Source organism: Gopherus evgoodei, unplaced genomic scaffold, assembly GCF_007399415.2.
Source record: "Gopherus evgoodei ecotype Sinaloan lineage unplaced genomic scaffold, rGopEvg1_v1.p scaffold_32_arrow_ctg1, whole genome shotgun sequence".
Taxonomy (NCBI): Eukaryota; Metazoa; Chordata; order Testudines; family Testudinidae; genus Gopherus; species Gopherus evgoodei.
Window position 1 is genome coordinate 5514594 of NW_022059994.1, and position 25656 is coordinate 5540249.

The 25656-nt window shown below is 49.6% G+C and overlaps 1 protein-coding gene across 1 annotated transcript; it reads right to left on the minus strand.

Annotated features, from left to right (window-relative positions):
* Window positions 1-3422: 3422 nt before the first annotated feature.
* On the minus strand, window positions 3423-25000 carry LOC115640881 (C-type lectin domain family 2 member D-like). Its single transcript, XM_030543962.1, has 6 exons — window positions 24956-25000; window positions 22890-23091; window positions 12308-12406; window positions 10047-10219; window positions 8034-8140; window positions 3423-5319 (listed from the first exon to the last, which is right to left on the minus strand). Exons 2-6 carry the CDS (start codon window positions 22966-22968, stop codon window positions 5151-5153), a joined length of 627 nt encoding a protein of 208 aa, XP_030399822.1. The 5' UTR covers window positions 22969-23091; window positions 24956-25000; the 3' UTR covers window positions 3423-5150.
* Between the last annotated feature and the right edge of the window lie 656 nt (window positions 25001-25656).

Sequence of the window (25656 nt, forward strand, 5' to 3'; positions counted from 1 at the left end):
TTAAAAAATATTTTACAAAATGAAAGCAATAAACAACAAATGTTCAAGGGAAAATTTGCTAACAATAGTGGTAAAATTTAAAAAGAAATTATTTTAAATGAAAAATACTAATGTTGAGAAAAGGACATTTTTGACCAAAAAATCCCCCAAACAAACCAATTTATACTTCAAAAATAGTGACCAAATACAACTTTTAAAAATTATAAAAATTGATATTACTAATCTCTGAAGGGATAACTTAGTGGTTTGAGCATTGGCCTGCTAAACCCAGGGTTGTGAGTTCAATCCTTGAGGAGGCCATTTAGAGATTTGGGTATTGGCCCTGCTTTGGGCAAGGGATTGGACTCAATGATCTCTTGAGGTCCCTTCCAACCCTAATAATCTATGAAAGAGCAACAAAAATTAAAACTACCACCCCTGTACACCACACATAAAAAGACTTATTTTACTGCTTTTTATACATTGTACATAGCCACCAGATTTCACTGCTCTCAAAAACTCAACAGGACTTGCCTTTCTCTCTATAAATGGGAAAATGTAATGCCATAAACTAGCATTAAATGGGAAAATAGTCAAATTGCAACACAGCTCTGTGTTATCTACAGCTCAAAACATGTTCACCTTTTGGGAATTAGAAAGCTCATATGTGGGTGCTATATGCCGGAAGATGGCACTGTGGTTGTGTGTCTGTGCAGCCCAGCACAATGGGGCCCTGATCTGCGTGTCTGTGCAGAACCCGGCATAATGGGACCCATATCTTTACTGAGGTCACCAGGTCTATAGTAATATACATAATAATACCTGGAAGCTGGCTGGGCTCTGGATTTTCTAGCAGACATTGACAACAACAATACATTAGATGGCAGAGGTCCATAGTATTGAATGTCCACAACCACAATATATGGCTTTGTTATAGGAGTCTGTCACAGGACGATTATTGATCTGGTGCAGCCAGCTTAATTGTGGGTGGGACAAACTGTACCCCTATGTTCATCCTTTTTACACGCTATTGATAATTTTTGTACAAAATATGCCTTGTGAGGTATCATTTGAGAACACATAATCTGCTGAACATTATTGTCCGGGTAAAATATTTGCAGTATCATTGTTTGTATATGTATAAGATTATATTGTATAGCATTGCTGACATATTCCAGACTTAGAAAATCAGGTCCAAACCTGTTCTTCGGAGACAAAGACACACTGGTGCCCCAGGCAGATATCAGCATAATCAAATGAACTATCATGGACTATCACCTAGTTAAGTGGCCATTTTTTGGCAGGAAGAAGAGTGTGAGCAAGAATTTTACATATTGGCAATGGAAACAGCTGGACGTCCTGTGTTAGCAGACTGTCTGTTGCCTGAACCCCAGCTGGAGATAATCCTCAAAGAAGGGAGAATTGTATAAAAACAGAAAACAAACAAAACACAAATTACTTCTCTCTCCTCATCTCAACTCATGGCAGCTACAATGTTTGAAAGACAAAGGAAGCATCATTGAACTATGTGGGAGGTCCTGGCTGAAGCAATCCAGCCAGACTGCTGTAAGCTTATTGTGAGAGAAATTTTTTTGCTTTTAAGTTCATTTAGCTTGTTAAGCATTAGCATGTGGTTTATCTTTTTATTTTCTTTGTAACCAATTATGACTTTTATGCCTCAGTACTTGTAAATCACTTAAAATATATTTTTCTATAATAAACTTGTTTTATCTAAACCCAGGGAGTCCAGGAATCATGCATGTCACACGTGCACCATCTCCTGAGAGTGGCTTCTCATTCTGGCATGCAGAATGGGCAGAGTTCATTTTTGCTGACGGAGTTCGTGAGAATACCACTGACTCCTCTACCTCAGCACCTACTGAACTCTTCCTTTGGGGCTGAAAACTGTCATGTCTGAGCTCTTGCCTAAAAGTGATTTTTTTTTGGTGAAGTCTAAGCAAAGGCAAAAAATGGTTCAGCCCAATTTTGATAATGATACAGGTGCAGAGGCAGTGAAGTGGAGTCAGAGTGACAGTGAAATCTGCATTATTCACAGCTCCTCAGTCTATTTTGAACAACAGGATTTAATTGTATTAATTTCAAAGAGGGAACTAATGGAAATACCCAGGAGCAGTGCCAGAGTTTCTGGCACCCTAGGCAGAATTCTGGGGGCGGCATTTTGTGCACTCCCCACAGGGCGCGCGGGAGCTTCTGGTTCCACTCCCATCGTGCTGCCGCAGAAGGACCCTCCGCCGAAATGCTGTAGGCGACAGCGGCAGTCATTGAGTTGCTCAATTGCCTGCCGCTGTTTTCCGTGGCACATTGGCAGAAGGTCCTTCTTCGGCGGCGTGATGGGAGCGGAACCGGAAGCTCCCGTGTGCCCCATGGGGAGCGCACAAAATGCTGCCCCCTGAATCCTGGCGCCCTAGACGACTGCCTAGGGTTGCCTAATGGAAGCGCCCGCCCTGGAAATACCCAGGAATATACAGTGAGGCAAAGACATGTATGTCTCCAGATAAAGGATATGAACAGTAACTAACATTTGCATACTAGTAAGCTAGTTACCTGCTTCTTACACCTTGGAATCAAATGAATATATAGGGCAATGAATACAATGTGTAAACAAGTAACAGAAATTTAGGCTCTATTTTTAGTCTGAGTCTAACAGTGAGGATAATTAACCATTGGAACAATTTACCAAGGATCGTGTTGGATTCTCCAGCACAGGCAATTTTTAAACCAAAATCTCAGCTGCCAAGTCAGTGTCACGTTTTTATAATTGTGCTTGCTCTGGGAAGTTCTCCAGCCTGCTCTGAGAGCGGCTCTAACCCAAGCCAGTTTGTACTCGGTGAGCCCTTACTCTCCTCAGACCTAGCAGCCGGGAAAGATGACCACACAAGTCAGTGAATGGCTGAAGTTTAACCCTTTCAGTGTATCCCAGGGAGGGCTACAGAGATACCAACAGAGGGGTACTGGAACAGGCCTCTGGAGGGCTGCACACCCCGGACGGCGTGTGAGACTTGGCCAGAGGCTGTCACTGAAAAACTACCTGACAAATCACCGACAGGTCTCACCGCAAACTGAAAGACTGCAGCCCCTCCCGCCCAGAAGGAGGCGTTCATGAGAGATGGATGCGGCACAGTTACAAACAGGATTTAATTTTATTTTGTTTCAAGGAGGTCATGAAAGGCAATACCCACATGAATATACAGTGAAGCAAAGACATGTGGAGGTCTGCAGAGAAAGGCTATGAACAGTAAATAACGTTTGCATAGTAAAAAGAACAGGAGTATTTGTGGCATCTTAGAGAGTAACAAATTTATTTGGGCATAAGCTTTCGTGGGCTATAGCCCCACTTCATCGGATGCATGTAGTGGAAAATACAGTCGGACGATAGATACATAGATATATAAATAAATAAAAACAGAGAGAGAGAACATGAAACAATGGGTATTACCATACACACTGGAGTGATCAGTTAAGGTGACTTTTTCACAGCTGGGTTGTTTGCCCAAAGAATTTAAACTCTGAATCCTGAGAGAACTGGCCCACGTGAGTTCAGTCAGGCCGGTTTCCCATTTCTCTGGGACGTATTAAGAGTGTTAAAGCTCCCTGTCTGCACCCCCTTTTGGAGAAGACAGGAGAGACGGTTGTTTTAAAAGCAGCGAGCGGCTGATTTATCAACTATTTAGATCTGTCATCCTAATAATAAATAAATTAAATGAGATCAAACGAAGCAATTCCACATGGATAATCTACCATGGAGCATGGAGGCACTCTCTTAAATGCTCCTTCCCGAGCACTGGGCAGCTCTAGCAGGGAAATTGCTCCAATGAAAAGGAGCCCTGGGGTTGGAAAGTCAGTTCTGGACATCCTGAACATCTGCTGCTATCCAGCCGCACTGCTCGGCAAAAATCCACACTGCCCGGGGGTCCTGCCCCAGGAAGCAAAACTAAGGCTGAATTCATTTCTAAAAGCTGCAGGGATCGTCTTTGGCGCAGGAAGAGCCATCGGTTATTAAAGGGTGAGGTCACTGGGTAGAGTAACTGCAAGACGAATTCAGAGCTATAGTGCATTCGTGGCTTGCACCAGCGGCTTCAGAACACAGGTCAAGAGACCTCCTAGTGGACAGTGACGGAATAACCGACCAAATGGAGAAGTTTCCTCCTGATCTTCATTACTTAGATGGTGCTTCATGCCCTGAAGTAAGAAGGTTTGGATCCCTTCCCTTCTGTTCATTTCCTCTCTTGTATGAACAAGAACTCCTCTAATGTCCCAGTCCTTTTAAAAACAAATCCTGCCAAACTCTTGGTTTCAACAACATCTTGTAGCAGTGAGTTCTGTAGACTAATTGCGTGTTGTGCAAAAACATCGGTCCTTTGATCAGTTGCAAATTTGCTGATTTTCAGTTTTGTTAAGTGTTCCCATTGCTCTTGTATGAAGAGATGGATTGACTAGCAGCACCTCAATCTATCTTCCTCATCCCAGTCTTTGTTTTTCTCCCCTTGTTCACATCCTCTTATTCTCCGACAAGAACAGCTCCAATCTCGACACACGAAAGTCCCACCTGGCCTCCCATCATTCTTGTTACCAGTCTCTGAACCTCCTCTCGTTCTGCAGCGTCCTTCTGGAGATGGGTGACCTGTACTGTACACAGTGTTCCCCATCAGGTGTCCCTTTGATTCATATAATGACATCAGAGAATTTTCTGTAACATCACCTAGTGTGTTCCCAATATACCCCAACATCTTGCTTGCTTTGTTGTCAGCTGCTGCACACTCAGCCAAGGTTTGCACTGGGTGATCTACAATGACACCCCGGGTGAAACGCTGGCCTCATTGAATTGAATGGGAAAATGTGCATAGATTTCAGTGGGATCAGCAGTTCACCTTGGCTCCTTCTCCTGAGCTGTTGCAATTGCATTTGGACGTAGGAAGATGGATGAGTAATGCCTAGTTCTTCCTCTGCTGGACCTTATCTGTATTTGTCACACTATTTCATTTGTGGCCCGTTCCTCTCATGTGGCCAGACCCTGCTGACGTTCCTTTCTCCTGTCATTTTTCAGTTTAATTAACCTAATAATCCAGCATCCACTGGAAATGTTTCTATTTTATTCTTCAGCCCTTGTTTATAAATTCGACTGTAGACAAATTGTGCGAGAGGCAGTTTCTCTAGTAGCCCATTGTGAAGCTTTTCAGCTCCTGACACTGAGTTGCATTTTTCTGGCTTGTATATGCATCAGGTTTGCTGCAGACCCAGTTTCTCCCAGTGATGCACCTTGAAGAGCTGACGCCCTTGTCATTCAGGTATGCGCAGTCCCCTCCTCCTCCCATCGGGAACCTGCAACAAACGATAAAGCCATCATCAGCCAGCAGCTGGGCCTGTCCTGTTACTGCCAGTAGGAGAATGCGCCTGACGCATGTGCTCCCAAACTCTCTGCCACCATGACTCCACGTTAATGGATGGTTTCCTCCCAGGACCCCAGGCAGCACAGAGGACGCCATTTTGTAGAGCATAAACAAAATGGCATCTCCACATAGGACATAGGCGCTGACTCGGTGGATAAAAATATAAAATAATGGGTGCTCAGCACCCCCCAGTGGATCAGCGCCTTGCCCTCCCCCGCAGTGCCTCCTGCCCACTGGTGGTCCCGCGGATCAGCTCCTGCACCTCCCACCCACCACAGATCAGCTATTCAGTGGTGCACAGGATGCACTGGGGGCAAGGGGGAGAAGCAGCAGCAGGAAGAGGCAGGGGAGGGTCCGGGCTGGGGGTTTGGGGGAAGGGGTGAGCGGGGGCAGGGCCTGGGACAGAGCAGGGGCAGGGATCTGTGTAAGTTGGCACCGATGGCACAGCGTGGTCTCCTGTGCACCATTTTGTGCAGAGTCATGCCGCACGGAGGACACCATTTTGCTCTACAAAATGACATCTGCTCCACAGCGTGACCTCATACCTAGGTCATGCAAAGTCATGCAGTGCGGAGGAAGCTACTTTGTAGAGCAAAATGGCGGCCTCCGTGCACTGCGCCCTCGCAGGAAACGTACAGCTGAGGTGAAGCCGTGTGGAGAAAGTGGCACCCTCTGCACACTGGAGGTCACTACCACCCCGTCTGCTGATGGCGCGACCCCTGGTTTGGGAACTGCTGATCTAACACCTCCAGCCTGGATCACGGTATCTCTCCCCAATGTGTGATGGGGGCCAAATGAGCCCACAACTACTATTGCAGGTGTGTGGGGGAAGGATTTTCTATCCAGAGCCAGGTGCCAAATCAGACAGGGCAAGGGCTTGATTTGGGATACAGGAGACCCAGGTTGAGTGCTCTAACCAGGGGCTACGGGGGACGGAGGACAGACACCACCACTGGGTTTGTTCGTCGTGCTTCCAAATTTCCTTTGCTTTTAAAATAAATAAATAAAAGGGGGTTTAAAAATGCCTGAAACTGAAATAAAACATTTCGTTTCTGGCTGAACAAAACAAAAAAATTCATTTGATGTGAAAGCAAAAACTTTGGCTCTTTGTTTCGCTGAGAAATCTGAATTTTTTTCAGTTCTGGCTGATCCAAGTTCTTCTGCTCCCAATTTTCAGTTCAGCCAGCGAACGGCAATATCGCTCATTCCGACAGCTCTAGTTCTTACACCTTCCTCTGGGGCAGCTGGCGCTGGCCACTGGCAGAGACAGGAGACTGGGCCAAATGGACCCTGGGCCAGAACCAGCCTGGGCCTTCCTGTACTCCTGGGTACGTGACAGGCTCATGTAGGGCCTGACCGAGCCGGGCTGCATTGAGGAACCCAATTCCTGAAGGTGGCCCCAGCCAGGTGGCAGTGAGCAGGGGAGTGAGTCTCCACTCACAAGGGTTTCTCTGTGGCCCCTTTCATACTGACGGTCACTGCCGTGTGAATAACTCAAACCATGATGCCTGTTAGCTGTGGTGGAACTGACACACTGTGGTGCCTTTTGCTTTCCCTTGGATCTCAAAGGACTCAACCATCTGTGGAGACTTTGTGTCTAGTCATCCTGACGCACATGCAGATTCTGTTCCCTCTTTTTGATGTTGTCTCAATCTAAGACAGGGGTGTTAAACGTACAGCCCCGGACCACATATCACCCCTTTCCTCCAGCCTCCGATTCCCTCTAGACTCTCCAAAGCAACTGGCCTGCAGCTCTCCAGGGAATGGAGTCTGAGTGGGAGGAGATGAGGTGGGTGAATTTGGCCCAGACAAATTTGACCAAAAAATATATATATATAAATCACAACTTAAAATATTTCAATTTGGTAAGGCTGATGTGGTGTCTCAAGGGAGCTGTAGTTCAGGTGCCTCGTGCTCCCCTTCTCTTCTATAGACCAGGTTCCCCATTCAGACTACATATCCCAGGGTGCACCATGGCCTCACTACTGGTCAAGGGGAGGCAATACATCATGGGAGATGCAGTGCAACTGCCTCATACTCCCATTCTTCTCTATAGGCCAAGCTCCAAGTCCAAACTACACCTCCCATGATGCCCCCTGATCTCACTCTTGGTGAGGGGAGGTGGTAAATCATGGAGTCCCTCGGCCATGCTGCACCATGGGACATGTACTCCAGCTGGGGAGCCCAGCCCATAAAGGGGGAGATTGGTTTCCTCATATCCCCAAACAACTCCCATGAGGTATATGGCCACCATTTGGGGCTGAAATATTTCAGGTTTTGGTTGTTTTTTGTTTGTTTGTTTGGGGGGCGGAAGACGGAGGAGTTTGATCAAAAAGTCAAAATTTTCCATGAAAAGACATTTTATGAAAAGATTTTACCAACCTCCCTATTTTCCATCATAAAACAGTTTCAGTGAAAAGTTCTCAACAACCCTAGTGTTACCATCCCCCTAACAGTGCACGATCTCTTCCTTAGCTTGATCTATGTCTCAGCAGTGGGACTGAGCCCCAAATCCTGGAGAGAACACAGATTTCCCTCATTCCCCATCAGTATTCCAGGGTTTACATGGGGAATGTTGACTCTGCCTGAATTCAGCCCCACAACCTCGTGTTCAGAAGCTAAACAGACAGGAAGAAAAAGACTCACGAGCTGTTGAAATCAGAACCATTCACCCATTTCCAGGTCTGTCTCGCCTGCTCTTTCCAGAGGCCAATCCAGTGCTCGGAGATGCCTTTGTATCGCATCATGAAAGCCTGTAACAGAGAAAAAGGAAAGAGTCTGATTCCACATGTGCTGCTCACAGGGCTCTCGGCAGCACAGAGAACCACGTTAGACAGAAATGCTCCTGAGTTAGTTAAAGCAAAGTGTGGAACTGAAACTAGAGCTCCTGGGTTCCACTTTAGTGGCTTAACCTCAAGGCCATCCCTTCAGCCCCACCTCAGTCACGGTGCCCCGTACAACCAGTGCAGCAAACGTGGCAGGAAGCTGCGGACCCCAGAGGAATTCATCACACAACCTTGCCCCATTCTTTGGGTGCTGAATGAGGCAGGGTCCCATGGGAAAACACAGCAGGGGGCCACATAACTAAAGATTGGATCATAACTGAGCCACACCAAAAGGAAGGAGAAGGAAAACCAGAGTTAAGGTGGCACTTGGGAGCTCTGACTTATTTCCAGGTAGAGCTGGGCAAGTTTTTGGTGACTTGTAAATTCATTGAAAAATTCTAGGCTGGAGTTCCTAGGTGCTACCATGAGAGAAATAATCAAGTGGATCTGCTGAAACTTTCAGGAAAAAAAAATGTCGCCTTGAGAGAGTAAAGTTCAGAGAAACACCCCCCCACACACACACAAAGAACACAAAAGGAAAACCCAGGGGCAGTTATAAGCAACTGAAAAATGGAAATGCTCAGACCAGTGGTGCCCAAACGTTTCCTGTTGTGTCCACACTTACCAGTAACGGAATCGGTCAGAGGAGGAGCTTGAGCTGAAGGCGGAGCTGGGGCTGGGGGAGGAGCTGGGGCTAGAGGCAGAGCTGGTGGAGGGGCGGAGCTGCAGGTGGGACCGAAGCTGAGCTGGGGGTGGAGCTGGCCTGGGGGCAGAGAGGGAATGAGGGCAGAGCTAGGGTGAGGGCGGAACTGCATCTGGGGCTGGAGCTGAGAGCAGGATGGATCTGGGGCTGGAGATGTGGGGGGAGGGTGGGCAGAGCTGGGGATGGGGCAGCCCTGCGGCTGAGGGGCGGGGTGGAGCTGCAGCTGACAGGCAGGGGGAAGCTGGGGATGGGGGGCCAGAGCTAGGTTGGGAGACGGAGCAGAGCTGTGGCTGGAGCCAGAGCTGAGCTGTGTGTGAGGCTCCCTCCCTGCCCCCTGTAGGGGCTGGCTCAGACCCTGCCATAGACCCCCCCAAAAAACATTCCTCTGTGCCTGCCTAGGGCAGGTCACACCCTACAGTTTGGAGACCAGTGGCTTAGGCAATTTTAACAATATGCATCATCGCATGTGCCTCCTCTATCCTACGTGGGGTCTTACCCCATTCCCCTTGTAGTCGAGCATCTTCCACTCATGAATTAAGCGACACGATTAAAAATATTACATGTGATTTGTTGTCTCTCCCCAAAGGGAAGAATTGTGTGTGTGTAGTGGAGCAGTTTAAGTAGGATTTTGTTATTTGAAGTGCACATGCTATGTTTATGTGAAGGCGGCCTTCTTGGCTGACACACGGGGAACCTCCATAACGAAAAAGCCCAAGTCACAACTGCTGGAACTAACAAAGCAACTCTCTCCAGTCAGCACAGATCCTCTGTGAACGAGCACAGAGTGTAACCAGTGACACGCTCACTGGTGGGTTACGCTGATATCCGAGAAGATAGCTCAAAGAAGTGCACCTCGCTCTCGGAGCAGAAGGTGGTGAGATTCTGGACAATCCTTAGTTCCTGGTGGAGTCCATTCCCCAAGCTAGGACCAGCCACCAAGGAAGCTCCATCTCCCTCACTGAGAAGTTTTGCCCTTAAATGGTGCCAGAGGAGCAGAGATGTCAACCAAGGTCTTCATCCTGGAGCTTTTGGCTCTTTTAGACACCCTAGGCCCAGGCCACGGAGCGCCTTGAAGACCTTGACCATTACTTCAGTATAGCCTATCGTCCCCAGGGTCTGTTTTTTTCTCACCAGGTCCTGGTCACTGTCGATCACAGCCAGGGAAGCACCAAGCTCAAAACAGTGTCTCTGGCTGTTGTTCCAGTTATTTTCAGCCTCGGAGAAATAGTAGCATTTCCCTCGGTATCCGATCCAGCCGTCTGGGCACCAGGCCATGAATTGGGGCTGTGCTTTAAGTACCAGCACTGAAATTGAGAGAGCAACATAAGGGTAAGTGCTCGACCTTTCCCTCCCCCGCTCCCCCAGATGCAAACACCCACCAGATGGAAATGAGGAAAGGCTCCAAAGTGCAACCTTAACCCCGGTTTCCCTGCTCCTTTTTATGTGCATCAGTTATGATTAGGGCCCTACCAAAATCACAGTTCATTTCCCTACATTTCATGGTCACTGCATTTTAAAAATCTTGAATTTCACAGTTTCAGGTATTTAAATCTTACATTTCACGGGATTGCAACAAAATATGAATATATATTTAAAAATGGCAAAATGTAAACACGTAAAGCTCTTAACACTCAGCATTTCACAAAAGGGGGTCACAAGGCTATTGTAGGGAGGTTATGGTATTGGCCACCCTTATTTCTGCGCTGCTTTCAGAGCTGGGTGGCCAGAGAGCAGCCGCTGGTGCCCGGTGCCCAGCTCTGAAGGCAGCACTGCCGCCTGCAGCAGCACAGAAGGGTGGCAATTTTGTGACATTCCCCCCCCCCACACACACACACAACAGCCTTGCAATCCCCTTTTGGGTCTGGACCCCCAGTTTGAGAAACGCTGTGTACTTCTATATACTTTTACCATATAGTATAAGGTACTTTTATAGCATAGAGTAAAAGTACACAAAGGACCAGATTTCACAGGGGAGACCAGATTTCACAGTCTGTGACGTGTTTTTCAAAACGGTGAATTTGCCAGGGCCCTAGTTGTACTATCTTTATGAGGTCACCTGTTATATTTTTCTACAGGACCCCTGCTTCATTCAGTATGCAAAGAATGGGGCAGGGTTGTGTGATGAATTCATCTGGGCTCCACAGTCCTGAAAAATCTGGCCACTCCCCTGAGAGTGGGGAGGTGGAAAAGGAGATCTGGGGGATACAGCAGCTAGAAACCAAAATTCCACATCACAATCAAACACCCACTGTTAAACAGGAAAGCTGAGCCTGGCCCACTGCCCCCTGCAAGCTGGAAATGGGACACCACCTAGCAGTTTTTTATACCGAAATCAGCTTTGGGAGTTACCTCCAGTGTATTCACCTCTGGGATTACTCTAACCAGCCACTAGGTGTCACTGTGAATACAGGGGAGATTCTAGAGTCCAGCTCAAACCCGGAATCAATGTAACAGGCCTTTAGTCGTGGCTGTTCCTTGTCACTGGAGTGTAGACACACTCTGGGAGCTGCAGGTTAGGGTACATCTACACTGCATTAAAACCCCTGCGGCTGGCCCATGTCAGCTGACTTGGGCTCACGGGGCTTGGCCTGCAGGGCTATAAACTGCAGTGCAGATGTCAGAACTCAAATTTATTTTTTAAAGTCACATAATTTCTAAGCCAATCTCATGATCTTGGGGGCATGACCCATGGGTTTGTTCCATGCCCAGGCTGGTTTTGACATGGGTACCATTGCTCAGGGAGGTGATGTTCCAACACCGACGGAAAAAATCTTTGTCCACGTACACTGGATCTATACTAGGGTGTTATGCCAGCATAGCCAGAACAACGCAGCTATGCCAGTGTAGTCTCTGTAGGGCAGACATTCCCGAGACTGTACGTTCTTTGGAGGAGAAATTTCTTTCCTGTTTGAATTATCTCAGGAACTGACGTTTCTCCCTTTCGTTACAATGATACATACTTACCCAGGAAGACAGTTTAAAGGGCCAGTTTTGTCATCACAAACAAGGCTCCAGAAAGGAGTAGGAGGGAGAGTCTGAAGATGCGTTCCTGGACCCCACGGCTGATGCCTCAGAGGAGACAGCCTGTGACTCTGGGTATGTCTGCACAACAATGGCACTGCTGCGCTGCTGCAGCCCTGCCATGGTAGTGCCAGAGCCTAGAAACTTCCTATATCAACGGAAGGGTTTTCCCCATCACGGTAGTTAATCCACCTCTCCGAGAGGCAGTAGCTAGGTCGATGGAAGGACCCTTCTGTCGATCCAGCCGTGTCTACACTCAGGGTTGAGTTGACCTAACTGTGGTGCTCCGGGCATAGAATTTTTCACAGCCCTGAGCGGCGTGGCCAGCTCGATGTAAATGGAACACACAGACACCGGGATTAGCCACTCACCTGCCAGAGCAACAACAGCAACAACCAGAACGACAAGTACAACACTCAGTGAGACTGTACATGCAGCATGTTTCCTGAGCCTGCAGCTACGGCCATTACCTGAAAGAGAAAAAGCCCTTAATTCTCCTGATAGCGGAGTACCCAGAGTCAGTAGCTTCATCAGGGTCTGAGCTGTGTTGGTGCAAGGAGCACTGTGCTGAATGGCTGCCATTATCTATCTATGGAATAGGACCTCAGGAGTGTCAGTCTGTCTGTGTCACTCTGGAACCTACAATGTCTGCAGAGTCACTGGGAAGCAATGGAAGTAACTACTAATATGACCAAAAGCTCTTTTTGTTCGGACTATCACCAGGTTCATTCACCACTGACATCCCTGGCCTGTTACCGCCCAATTTTTAAGTTCTCAGCCATTCAGACTTTACAGATTACACCATGCAGTGTACAGCTACAGTAAGGCACATATCTATGCCATGCCAAGAGCCTAGACCAGTGGTTCTCAACCAGGGATATGGGGCCCCCCGGGGGCCGCAAGCAGGTTTCAGGGGGCCGCCAAGCACAGCCAGTGTTAGAATTGCCGCTGTGCAGGGCTGAAGCCTGCGGCCCTGAGCCCTGCCACCTGGGGCTGAAGTTGAAACATCATGAACTTAGCCTTGGGGACCCCTGTGGTTTGGAGCCCCGGGCAGCCGCCCTGCTTGCTACCCTCCAACACCAGCCCTGGCTTTTATATGCAGAAAAACAGCTGTTGTGGCAATGGTGGGCTGTGGAGTTTTTAATAGCACGTTGGGGGGCCTCAGGGGATGTCCACACTGCCCACATTAGGGCACGGCTGCAGCAGTGCTGTGACTTGGGCCGGGTAGTCATGCTTTATCACCGAGGGAGAGCTCTCATGGCGATAAAAAGAATAACCACCCTGAATGAGGTGTAGCTCCTGACAATAACGTGCTGTCTATACTGGCGCTTTTCAGTGCTAAAACTTTTGTTGCTCAGGGTTTGTCTGGTTTTTCCACATCCCTGAACCACTAAAGTTTTGGTGCCGAAAGGAGCAGTGTAGACACAGCCTCGGAAAGAAAAAGGTTGAGAGCTCCTGGCCTAGACCATTGTGATGTCAGAGGTAACTCAACCAATCACCAGTCTTACTCTATTCCCAATTGGCATGCAACAGTTTCATTGGGATGACTGCAGAGATGGTGGCTTACTTAGCCCAGCTTCCAGACCTGTGCCACATGATGAATGGGGCTGTTTAATTCCACTCTTTGCTCCTTCCCAGAGCTGTCACTCAGAATGTCCCCAGGGCAATTGGCTCCAAACTAACATGGGAGAAGGGATAGGAGTGTGGGGCTCATAGACTCATAGACTCTAGGACTGGAAGGGACCTCGAGAGGTCATCGAGTCCAGTCCCCTGCCCTCATGGCAGGACCAAATACTGTCTAGACCATCCCTAATAGACATTTATCTAACCTACTCTTAAATATCTCCAGAGATGGAGATTCCACAACTTCCCTAGGCAATCTATTCCAGTGTTTAACTACCCTGACAGTTAGGAACTTTTTCCTAATGTCCAACCTAAATCTCCCTTGCTGCAGTTTAAGCTCATTGCTTCTTGTTCTATCATTGGAGGCTAAGGTGAACAAGTTTTTTCCCTCCTGCTGATGACACCCTTTTAGATACCTGAAAACTGCTATCATGTCCCCTCTCAGTCTTCTCTTTTCCAAACTAAACAAACCCAATTGTTTCAGCCTTCCTTCACAGGTCATGTTCTCAAGACCTTTAATCATTCTTGTTGCTCTTCTCTGGACCCTCTCCAATTTCTCCACATCTTTCTTGAAATGCGGTGCCCAGAACTGGACACAATACTCCAGTTGAGGCCTAACCAGCGCAGAGTAAAGCGGAAGAATGACTTCTCGTGTCTTGTTTACAACACACCTGTTAATGCATCCCAGAATCACGTTTGCTTTTTTTGCAACAGTATCACACCGTTGACTCATATTAGCTTGTGGTCCACTATGACCCCTAGATCTCTTTCTGCCATACTCCTTCCCAGACAGTCTCTTCCCATACTGTATGTGTGAAACTGATTGTTCCTTCCTAAGTGGAGCACTTTGCATTTATCTTTATTGAACTTCATCCTGTTTACCTCAGACCACTTCTCCAATTTGTCCAGATCATTTTGAATTTTGACCCTGTCCTCCAAAGCAGTTGCAGTCCCTCCCAGTTTGGTATCGTCTGCAAACTTAATAAGCGTACTTTCTATGCCATCATCTAAATTGTTGATGAAGATATTGAACAGAGCTGGTCCCAAAACAGACCCCTGCGGAACCCCACTTGTTATACCTTTCCAGCAGGATTGGGAGCCATTAATAACTACTCTCTGAGTTACCCTCACTTGGCAGCCTGTGACGCCTGCCCAGCCTGTGCCCTCTCCTAGACACTAAGCCTGCATGCCTAGCTATGCCCAAGAGGCTGGGCTACTCTAGAGAGGTCAATGAGTATCTTTCTTCTCACAAGAAATCTATCTTAGGCTGGTGAGCTGATACCAATTCCTTTTTGTGATAGTTTTCTGAGTTTGGAAATTAGTTCTCATATGTTTTAGTTCAAACCACAAATTTTTCTTAAGTGCCTTTTTCTGTGTATGTCCACACTGAAAAAAAAAAAAAAAAAAAAAAAGGATGTTCTGAAGTCGGGTTGGCTAACCTGTATTAGCTAGCTTGGGTTAAAAAGGCAGTAAAGACCTTTAAAGCAACTGGGGTTAGCCCCCAAAGTTCAATCCCAGGCTCCATTTCAGGATTTAATGTGAGCTGCTAGCCCGAGTTGCCGTGTCTTCAGTGCTATTTTCACCCAAGTTAGCTAATGCGGGTTACTCACCCCAGTTGAGAACACACCTTTTCCTGCAGCGTAGACACGTGCACTTCTCTCTCTTCAGAAGTGACCAGAGAGCTGTGAACCTCAGAAACCTTCCCATCAAAATTGATACAACTGTGCAAAACATTTTAGCTTCAATGAAGCCACATACTTAGATGGAAAATGTTCCCACCAGCTTTCCTCATTTCCTCTAAAGAATTTTTGAATCTTTGCTACTAATGATTCATGATGATCTCAGATATGGACAGAATGAACCCAGGCAACCCCTGTGGGAGAGGAATCCCATGGGTCTGGGGGAACTAGATCAGCCCCCAAAATAAAAAAAATCTGCCCTAGCTAGGTAAGGTCTTCTCTGGCCCCCATCTCCACAATATGTGAGCCCCTCACAGCCTGTTAATGAATTTACCTGCACAGCGGCCTTATGAGAGAGGGAATTACTGTTCTGACCATTGTACAGATGGGAAACAGGCGAGAGAGACGAACACTTGCCCAGAGTCACACAGGGAATAAAACCCATGTCTTCCAATGCCTGGCCTAGCCCCCAAACCACTAGGCCACCCTTCTCTCAGCAGTCAGTGCCAGGGGTGAATGGGAAAAATCCCGCTCCCAAACAATGTGAATCACAGCAACAAAGAGTCAGGTGTGTGCCCTGAGCTGAGGGAGTTGCAGTCCCACCCCAGCAGCTGTGCAGGATGGTGGGGTTCACACAGGGGGGTTCGTAACACGTGGGAGCGGGAAACATGCGGCAGGATTGTCTGTGTCCACACAGACGCACGGGGAAAAACTGGCCCCAAAGAACAGCAGGAAAAAGAACATGAGGTGATGAAGGGAGAGAGACAGGGAAGATCTTCAAATGGGGGTGCAATATGAGGCTCCCAAGGATATATCTGCCCCCCCACACCATACACACCTCAGTCAGAATCCCAGCTCGTTGTTCAGGCTGGTTGGGGTGGATGCACCTGTAAAATCTCACCCTCACCAACAGAAGGAAGAGGACAGGGAAGACAGGAGAATAACGGGAGACAAGGGGCTATTGCCAAGTCCTCCCACCCCCAGGACATGCCCTTGATCCTGGATGCGCACACCAGATACCGTCGCTGTGAGTGCAAACCACCTGCCCTGCTCCTAACCGTGATCAGCTCCCTGCTGCTCCCCCAAAGGGCCTGGCCATTTACAGCCAACGCTGAAAATTCAGCCCCACTTGTGCAAGCCGCAGCCTCTCTATCTCCAGCCAGGGACGCTCCAGCGGGTCTCCATGGCCGTCAAGGGGCTGCTGTATCTCAGCTCTTCCCCACTTTCCTAGGCTGTCCGAGTGTCACAGCCCCAGAGCCCAGCTAACAGCCGCCTGCACCAACATTGACACAGGGACCGAAATGCTACAAATATTGAGTCACAAACGAGGAACTGCTCCTTCCAATGCTCCTGTAGGACGTTGGTGTCGGCCCTGGGGACCGTGTGGCATCTTGTGATCACTTTACGCACCAGTCACGCTGTTCAGGGGTTTCCAGTCTGAGTCACTCACACGTTTAGAGAGCACCAGAAGGGAAAGACTTAACACCAAAAGGAAGCAGCCGGCATCGACGCTGTTCAGAGTTTCCGTAAGGCAAACTCCGGCTTCCTCCATTGTCCATACACGACAGTGGATTTACTACATACTACAACGTTACTATTTTTACCACATCCCCTTCCTGGCTGCTCACGGTCTGAATCCCCTTCCACTGAGCACTGCAGGCCTCCTGCTCCCCCTACAGCCACAGCCCACTCCCCACCACTGCGGCTCCATCATCCCCATCCCACCCATTGCTGGCCCCTTCCCCTCCCATACACCCTCCCCCACTTGCCGCTGGCTTCCTGCCCTACCCCGCTGCTTCCTCCCCTCCCTTTCCACCACTGCTGGTTCCTGCCCTCCTCCCACGTCTCTCCTACCCACAGCTGACCCCTTCCCTTCCTTATCACAGCTCATCCTCTGGCTGATGTCCCCTTCCCCCACCCGCCTCTGCATCCTTCCAGCCCTCTATCCTTCCCACTGCTGATTCACCCTCCTCCAGCGTCAGCCGGAACTTGGTGTGGAACAGACCAGCTGATGTCTACACTGCAGTCGGCAGGTGTGACTGCAGCTTGGGTGGATGTGCCGGAGCTGGCTTGGATTTAACGAGTGTTGCTAAAAACTGGCAGAGAAGCGGTGTCAGTGCAGGCTTTGGTGCGAGCTAGTGTAAGCAGAGTCAGGATGAGCGCTACCCTGATATCTGGTGGTGAATTGTAGGGAATGTGGAAAAAATTCCAAGAATTTCAAAGAGTGGGGAAAGATTTGCATTGGCATCCACTCCCCACTTAGCATAAGCCCACAGCAGACTGGGATGGTTATTTTAACAGCTCTGGGATCCCCAATTTCTTTGTTATTGGGGCAGGAAGAAAAAAAAGTTTGTCACCCTGATTGTGTGAATGGAGAGCTGTGGGACTGCTTTGTGACAGAGATGACTCAACTTCTAAACATGGGACATGGGTTCCAAAACCCCATGAGGAGAGAGAGGTTGGGACTGGTGTGTGTGCGCGTGCACACACACGCACATGCACACACACACACACACACACACACCCCTGATGGTATGGGCCCCTTGTGAGGGCCTGAAACACCAATTGCACAGCCTCTTCTCTCCATTGTTAAAGAGTAGAGCTAATTTTGATTCCATTAGGAGTCCATCTAAAGACTGCTGAGCTGAATTCATGTTGAGCCAATGGTGCACCAACACCAGGGCTCCCCTACTAAGAGCTGAAATCACTGAAGGGGCTGAGCTGAGCTGAGCTGAGCTGACTGAGTGCTGTGTTAACCTGTGGGGGAGCCTGAAGACCTATCGTTAAGCAGCTGGCAGAGCGGAGTGGTTTGCAATGTGTTGGAGCAGTGAGGAGAGTGAAGTGGTTTGCATGGACAGCTGGAGGAGTGGCATGGCTGGTGTGGTGGAGCGGGTCGTGGTGAAGGCTGCAGCAGAACTTCACGGAGAGGTGGAGCAGTTGGCCCTGGCCACATAAGGTGCCCCTTAACACCCTGTGTGGACTCTCACCTCCCTTTTACACCCAGGCTGGGGGGGGGGTAAAACTCAGCAGATAAACTCTTGAAGTCTGGGGTGGCACTGACCAGAGACTTTTGGGTTGTTGGACTTTGGGGTAATTGGACTTAAGACCCTAAAGGGGAAAGGACATTGCCAAATGTACTTGGAGGTGGGTTTTGTTTATGGTTTGTGCTATAATCCTGTTTGTGGTGTTTCTCCAATGGGAGGCCGCATTGTTTCCTTTCTTTATTAAAAGGATTTTGCTACACTCAGACTCCGTGCTTGCGAGAGGGGAAATATTGCCTCCTAGAGGCACCCAGAAGGGTGTGGTATGTAAGTGTCCCAGGTCACTGGGTGGGGGCTCGAGCCGGTTATGCATTGTTATTGAAACGGAACCCCTGGATACTGAACCCGGCCCTTGTTGCTGCCAACTCAGAGGGGCAGAAGGGTTACACTAGGAAGGCAGGTACATAAGTGGTGGGTCAGAGGGGCTCACATCACCCATGCTGAAAGCCAGGCCATTGCTCCGCTGCTATTTATACTGCCACTCACTAAATCAAAGCTGGCTCAGGTCTGCAAACACTCGCCCGTGACTGCAGTATGGACAGTCCCTTAAACAAAAGCTTGGGCATTTGCAGAGTTAGGGACTGGTTGACACACACACATGCACCCATGTGACTTTCAGTTCACCCCTCATGTTGTTTTGGCTCTCCGGCAAATCTGTGCAGTGACAATCTTAGTTTAGATGTTAAGAGTAACGTCCTGTTTTGATTTAGCAAATGAATCACTGAAAAAAAAACCCAGTTAAGAAACCCAACACTGATTAAGGTAAATCAGAAAAGGGCACTGACAGTACATTTGCAATCAGTGGGCGGCTAATAAATTCCCCTCTTCTCCCCTCTTAAACTACTATTCAAATAATTCAAGTTAGTTTTATTTGGCGACTGTCATGAGTTAGAAAATTCAAAAAAAATTCAAAAAACCCCCAGATCCCGACTTGACAGCAAGATGGTGAAAGGTCGGTTTTGGCTTCATCTGCCAGACAGTAAAATTCAGGGCACTCCCCTGCTTGGCTGCCCCCCACTAGAGCCCCTTTCCAGCCCCTGCACCCCACTTTTGCAGCCTTGCTAAGGTGCATACAGATGTTTGCTCTGCTGGAGGGGTCTGCAGAGGACAGCATGGAATTTTTTTTTGGGGGGGTGGGAGTGGAGCAGGAAAAAAGTGGTCAGAGAGAGGGAGGGGAATGGAGAAGGGAATCTCAGCATGTCGCCTCACCTGCAACCTGCTCCCTCCTGAAGTCACGTCTCTGGGCAGAGTTCCTCTGCGCCCTGTCCGCTGGCTACCAGGACACATTTGAGGAGCAACAGGTGCTGTCCTGGGTTCTTTTCTCGAGGTCCCCCTCTGAATCCCTGATTTTCAATCTGTGACCCTCACTCCCACCCGTTTTTTCATTTGTTGTCCCCCAGTGACTAGCTGAAAGCCTGGGTTCAGTGGCTTCTCTCCTTAGGCTGAGGGCAGGGGCCTGCACCCACCCATCCCCAGTGCTTCACTAGGGGCAACCTGCTTAAGTCAGCTCACTGCCCTGGAACATTGGGAGCCTGGGTTCTGTTCTCAACTCTGCTACTGCCTGACTTTGGGCAAGTCACATCCCCTCTACGGGACTGAGTTTCCCTCTCTGACACGGGGAGAGCGATACTGGCTTCCCTTGGTAAAGTGCTCAAAGATCTCCTGATGACAAGTGCTGTCAGAGCTGGGAATTATCACCATGAAGAGCCTCTGTTTCAGTGGCTCCTGCCTCTAGGAGAGAGTGAAAAGACCCCAATGGATTGGAGGCCTCTGGAGCATGGGCTGGTAGCTTGGAATTTGGTGGAGAGGCTTGAAGTCACTTAGCCCAAGTCCCGTTAAGCATGCTGGGAAAACTAAAAGGCTGTTGACATATTTCAGGCTCCCTAAGATGGTTCAGTTTTCCAGTTAAGATGGTTGGACTAAAAAGCCTGGAAATCTCTGTCAAGTCCAGTGACTGGGCATGGGCTGAGAGTACAACTCACAAAGGGTGCAGAGGGGCGGTGCTAGGCTTTGCTTTTTGGTGGTTTGCTGTGTCAGTCTCTCCAGAGCTCATCTAGTCCAGCCCCCTGCACTCATGGCAGGACTGAGCATTATCTAGATCATCCCTGACAGGTGTGTGTCTAACCTGCTCTTAAAAACCTGCAATGATGGAGATTCCACAACCTCCCTAGGCAATTTTCGTAGGTTCCTTTTATTTCCTTCCCAAATTCCAGTTCTAATGAGCATCAGGCCCCTTCATGGTGCTTCAGATCACCCCTTAGGTGGCTCTGGTCTTTGCCTGCTCATCTAAAGCCTCTCAGCTAAAGCCAACCCGGAGAGCAGAGGGCAGATTTTGTCTGATGCCTGAAAGTCTCCTCTGATCCAGTTTTTTACCCACTCTTCCTACCCAAGGAGACAGCCACAAACTTCAGACCACTGGTCACCATCCCCTGGAGTATAAAGGTTTGTCTATATGGGAAAGTGATCCCAGTAGAAGCCAAGGTGGGAGTTTAAACCAATAGTTATACCAGTTCAGCCTCCCATGGGGAGACTCTTATTCCAGTAGACGAGTGGCCTTTAGATCAGCTAATATTGCTTTGGAAGGGGTTCGAGCTAAACCAAAAAAGCCACTTACTGCAGAATAAGAATGTCCACATGGGAAGTTATACCCTGTGTGTTTACTGTGCAGCCCAGCCTAAAACGCACCGTCATCTCCTCGTCGCTTACCCAGCTCTGCGTTGCACTGGAAAACATGACTCATGCGAGCTTTGAACTAATGAAATGGGGAATGTGATGACTGTTGTCATTTTCGGTTATAAAAATACCTTAACTGACAATTTCCTCACCTATTCTTGGTAAAAACATCCTGTTTTGTTAATTTATACCATAGATCCTAAAAACCAGGGACCACGGCTCTGGGTGCAGTACAAAATGCCCAACAGAAAAACCCGATAACGAATAACGCAGTCCTATCCCTGCAGCACACACCCCTCCACAAACCTGGAGTGCTGAGTAGAGAGGGGAGACTGTGGACTAGATGTAACAGAGGCATTTTCCACTGCAACGTCCCACATATCAGGGAGTGACAGATGTTGTCTCCAAGTGCAATAAGTCTCATTGAAAAGCATCAAGGAAAAACCAAGGCTGACCCTGGAGACATTGTACTACAGAGTGACCTGCCACCGGAAAAGGAATGACAGCAACGGTAACGGGGTACAGGAGGTCAACCCCCAAACACTGCATGTGACCCCATCCTGGGTGGGGCATACCTGCCTCTGACAGACACCTGGGGACTGGCTTCTTCCAACACCTTGGCAACACTGGTCTGGCTTGTCCTGTGACAACCATCACCAACAAGCAGCTTTAGTAGGCTTAGCAGATCCTCAGAGACTTTATCACGTTGTAGGTGGTTGTGTTGTTGCTGAAGCTGCTGGGTGTAACCACCATCCTTCCTTTACAATAATTCTTTCTTATAGCTAAGCTCCTTTATGAAACTACACACCCCTATCCCAACACAGAGGCACATTTGGGCTACTCAGGAGTTTGTGCTATGTAGGAGAGGGGCTTGCCCGGGTATTGTTTGTGAATAGATGTGTGTGCGTGTGTACATGTGCACAAGAAAGAGAAGAAAAAACACCAGAGAAGTGGAGGGAGCAGGAAGCCAGAAAGCCAGACACAGAAGTGCTGGCAGTGGGACCCTGAGAAGAAACCTTGAGAGCGCGCTTTGAAAGAGGCGGGGAACTATGAGCAAGGAAATTGTCTCCCATCATTTGACTCCTCCTGTGTTTGGGGTAACACGACTTTGTACTTTGTAAATAAGCCAGACTCTATGAAAGGGGACCAGACCCCACTGTCTGTTTCTCCTCGTAACTGCAAGAAACCACATTTTTGGCGAGTTGCTCAGGTCGAGAGGGATAAAAGAGGGTTTGATGAGCATCTGAGATTGTAGCTGTAGCTTGCTGGAGGCAGACCAGCTTCTTAAGGCTTGCAATGGGGTGGGCAGAGACATGTGTGCAAGGTCTCACATCTGACACCAGGGCCCCTGCTCTCCCTGTGCCCCTAACCCCACATGCACACGCACACTCCTGAACAACCTCCTGATTGGGGCAAGCTGGATGGCCTGGCATCCAGTCAAACTGCTTACCCAGGGGGAATAAACCCAGGGTACCCGGCCATCTGGGGCTGAGAAAACAGTTTCAGTCTCTCCATGGGTCCTTTGCCAGCATTTTCCAGAGTCGTGTTTAAGGCAAAGCAGATGCTCCAGCAAATTCCCCCACCCACACAGGTGTAACAGTGACAGGCACTGAAAGGTGAGACTCCTCCTACACTCGCTCTTTGGTATTGGCAGAGCCCCATCTGTACAGAGCCAGAGGTTTGCACATGTTTTTTACAAGAGCTGCTAGCTTCCCCCCAGCAGGTGTGGGCTGGATGCAGGGGGCAGTGAGTGAGATTCAATGGCCCGTGCTGTGCAGCAGTGGGGTGTGTGGGCGGGGGTCTGTGTGTGTGTATGTATATATATAGATATAGATATATAGATATATCAGAACAGGTGATCACAGTGGTCCCTTTTGGCTTTACAAACGATGAAACTAGAGATCCCATTTAAGTGCTCAGAAGGGGGCTTAAGTTACCTGGCTCCGCTCCGCTCTTGGGGTTTCCTGGGATCTCAGGATAAAACTCCGGCCCCAGTTTCGTCCCAGTGGGATCCATTATTTTCTCTCGTCTCAGTGGGACACGTGGGCACGCGCTGGGCTCCTCGTTTTCTCACTATACCCAGAGCAGGGATTCAGTCCTGGTCGGCTGGAGAGATTTCTGGCTCCTGACGTGGCTGTTCTGCAACACAAGAGGGAACAGATGGAACATGTAAAGGGCAGTTTCTGTGGATCATCACTAGGTGGGTCACAGAGTCATCACTGTTATCGACATGGGACATGGGGCATGGAAAGTTCCCATTGGCAGATTACTAGACCTGACTTTCCCCGCTCTTTAAAAGATTCTGAGGCCACATGCTAGGTAGAAACTGCTCCCCAAGACACTGCGGCCTCAGATGCACTGGCAGAGGAAACTGAGGCAGGAGCACATCAGGCCTCTGAGTGACTCCCCAGATGCAGGTTCTCCCTTTGCATAGTACCCCTGCACTTTCCAGAAGCACAGCCCTTTCTTCTCCCCACCAGGCCTATCCTACCCCCCCCACTCCATATTCCATCCCCTTATGCCCTCACACAGCCATTTATCCCTCCCCACACACACTTCTGGTGGGAGAGGGAAGCAATGCTGTGGGGGGAGCTTTGGGCCTAGGAGGATTGTTTCAGGGAGACCTCACGCGCAGAAAGGTGCACAGCAGGGAAGGACACCAGACCCAAAGCACCAGGATCTCTTGGCACTCCTGCCTGAGTTTCCCATCAGTGCTGCCTCGGTGTGCAAAGCAGCCTTTAAGCGCTGATGTCTCAGCATGGTGGGACTAAGGTCCCCATTTCGGACCCTTGCCCTGTGCACAGCCCTAGTCTCTTCAACACAGGAGCCCCCTGCACACAACCCTGCCCCTGCATTCCCTGCTCCACACTGCCTTCAACAACGCTACTGAATCCTCCTATCTCATGCCCCCCTCACCCAGCTAGCTAGCAAGTTCTACACAGCTGCAATTCCCAGGACTGAAAAGGAAATACGGCGGTCAGATTCTAAAAGGAGAACTTTCTGTTAGCAAGTATCAGAGGCGGGTAGCCGTGTTAGTCTGGATCTGTAAAAAGCAGCAAAGAATCCTGTGGCACCTTATAGACAAACACGTTTTGGAGCATGAGCTTTCCTGGGTGAATATCCACTTCCTCAGATGCATGTCATCTGACGAAGTGGGTCATGCATCTGAGGAAGTGGGTATTCACCCACGAAAGCTCATGCTCCAAAACGTCTATTAGTCTATAAGGTGCCACAGGATTCTTTGCTGCTTTTACAGAGCCAGACTAACACAGCTACCCCTCTGATACAGGATTCTTTGCTGCTTTCTGTGAGCAGTAAAAATGTTTTGCTTTCAGGTGGCTGTGCAGTCGTGGCAGAGACGTGTCCCAGCACTATAAAAAAAAAAACCCACCTTCACAAAGGGAATAGCACCGATCGGAAAGGTATGTTTTCACCCCAGAGCATCCACACTAGGATTCAGTGGGTCCCCACCACCTCCTGGGCCCTCCTAAGGGGAGCCACTTGCCAAGTCCATGCTCTCCCATCCCCCACACCCTCCCTCCCAGCACCCCTGCAGCCGGCCTCGCTGCACAGGGACCCCAGCCTCAGTGCTGAGAGCGCCCCGTGATCTCCCCACCCCACCGCCCAGGGTGCTGAGAGCCACTGAACCAGACAGCAAACCGGGTCTGGGGGGGCGCCAGTTCCAGCCCCAATACACCAGCCACCCGCTCTCCACTCTGGATCTACACTAGGCCCCCTCACAGCACCTCGGCCAAATTGTCCCCCCACCCCCAAACACACCCACCAGCCCCACTCGCCTGCGGGCCCCCGGTGCAGCAGCAGGAAGGGGGAATCTCCCTCCACCGCCGTGCCCCGGGCAGCTCTGCTGGTCTGCGGGCTCCATGGGATCCGGCCACTGCCCAGCGGGGTCTGGGCCCCAGCTGCCTCCCCCGAGCCTGAGCAGCCCCGTTATGGCTCAGCCCCCCGCAAACCTGGGCCCCCGCCCCAGCCCCAGCGCTCGTACCTGGCACGCGGCTGGGAGCAGATGCTGCTGCGCTGCCGGACCCGGGACCAGCGCTCAGCAGCAGGGACCGGGGAGCGGGGTGGGAGCGGGGCAGCTCTCCACCAATCAGCCTCAGAGGGCGGGGTAGCGGGGAAACAAATTCGCCTCCAATGCCGCGGGGACATTTTGTGAAAATTCCCCAGAAGTTTCCCTCCAGCCGCAGCCGCTCCCGCCTGTAGCTCTGCCAGGGCCCCGTTTACTCCTGCGCGCGACTGGTCACCCCCTGCGCTGCTCAAATGCCCTTTGTTCCCCCCCCCACCCCCAGTGCCTCCTGCTCCGCTCCCCAGAGACCCTTTCCCCCGGCACTTGGTGGCTGGACACAGACACCTGCAGCGGGACCCCCGCTTCTGAGAGATGCTCCCGCTGCAGCGATCCGGCTGTCAGAGCCCAGCCTGAGCCCGAGTGCGCCCCTCTGCTTATAGAATATCAGGGTTGGAAGGGATCTCAGGAGTTATCTAGTCCAACCCACTGCTCAAAGCAGGACCAATTCCCAGCTAAATCATCCCAGCCAGGGCTTTGTCAAGCCTGACCTTAAAACCTCTAAGGACGGAGATTTCACCACCTCCCTAGGTCACCCGTTCCAGTGCTTCACCACCCTCCTAGTGAGAAAGTTTTTCTTAATATGCAACCTAAACCTCCCCCACTGCAACTTGAGACCATTG

Coding starts and splice junctions, on each gene's coding strand:
- LOC115640881 (XM_030543962.1), bottom strand. CDS start 22,968: ATGGATCCCACTGGGACGAAACTGGGGCCGGAGTTTTATCCTGAGATC. Junction 12,407..22,889: donor CAAGAGCGGAGCGGAGCCAG/GTAACTTAAGCC, acceptor TTTCTCTTTCAG/GTAATGGCCGTAGCTGCAGG. Junction 10,220..12,307: donor TGCTGTTGTTGCTCTGGCAG/GTGAGTGGCTAA, acceptor TCTCAATTTCAG/TGCTGGTACTTAAAGCACAG.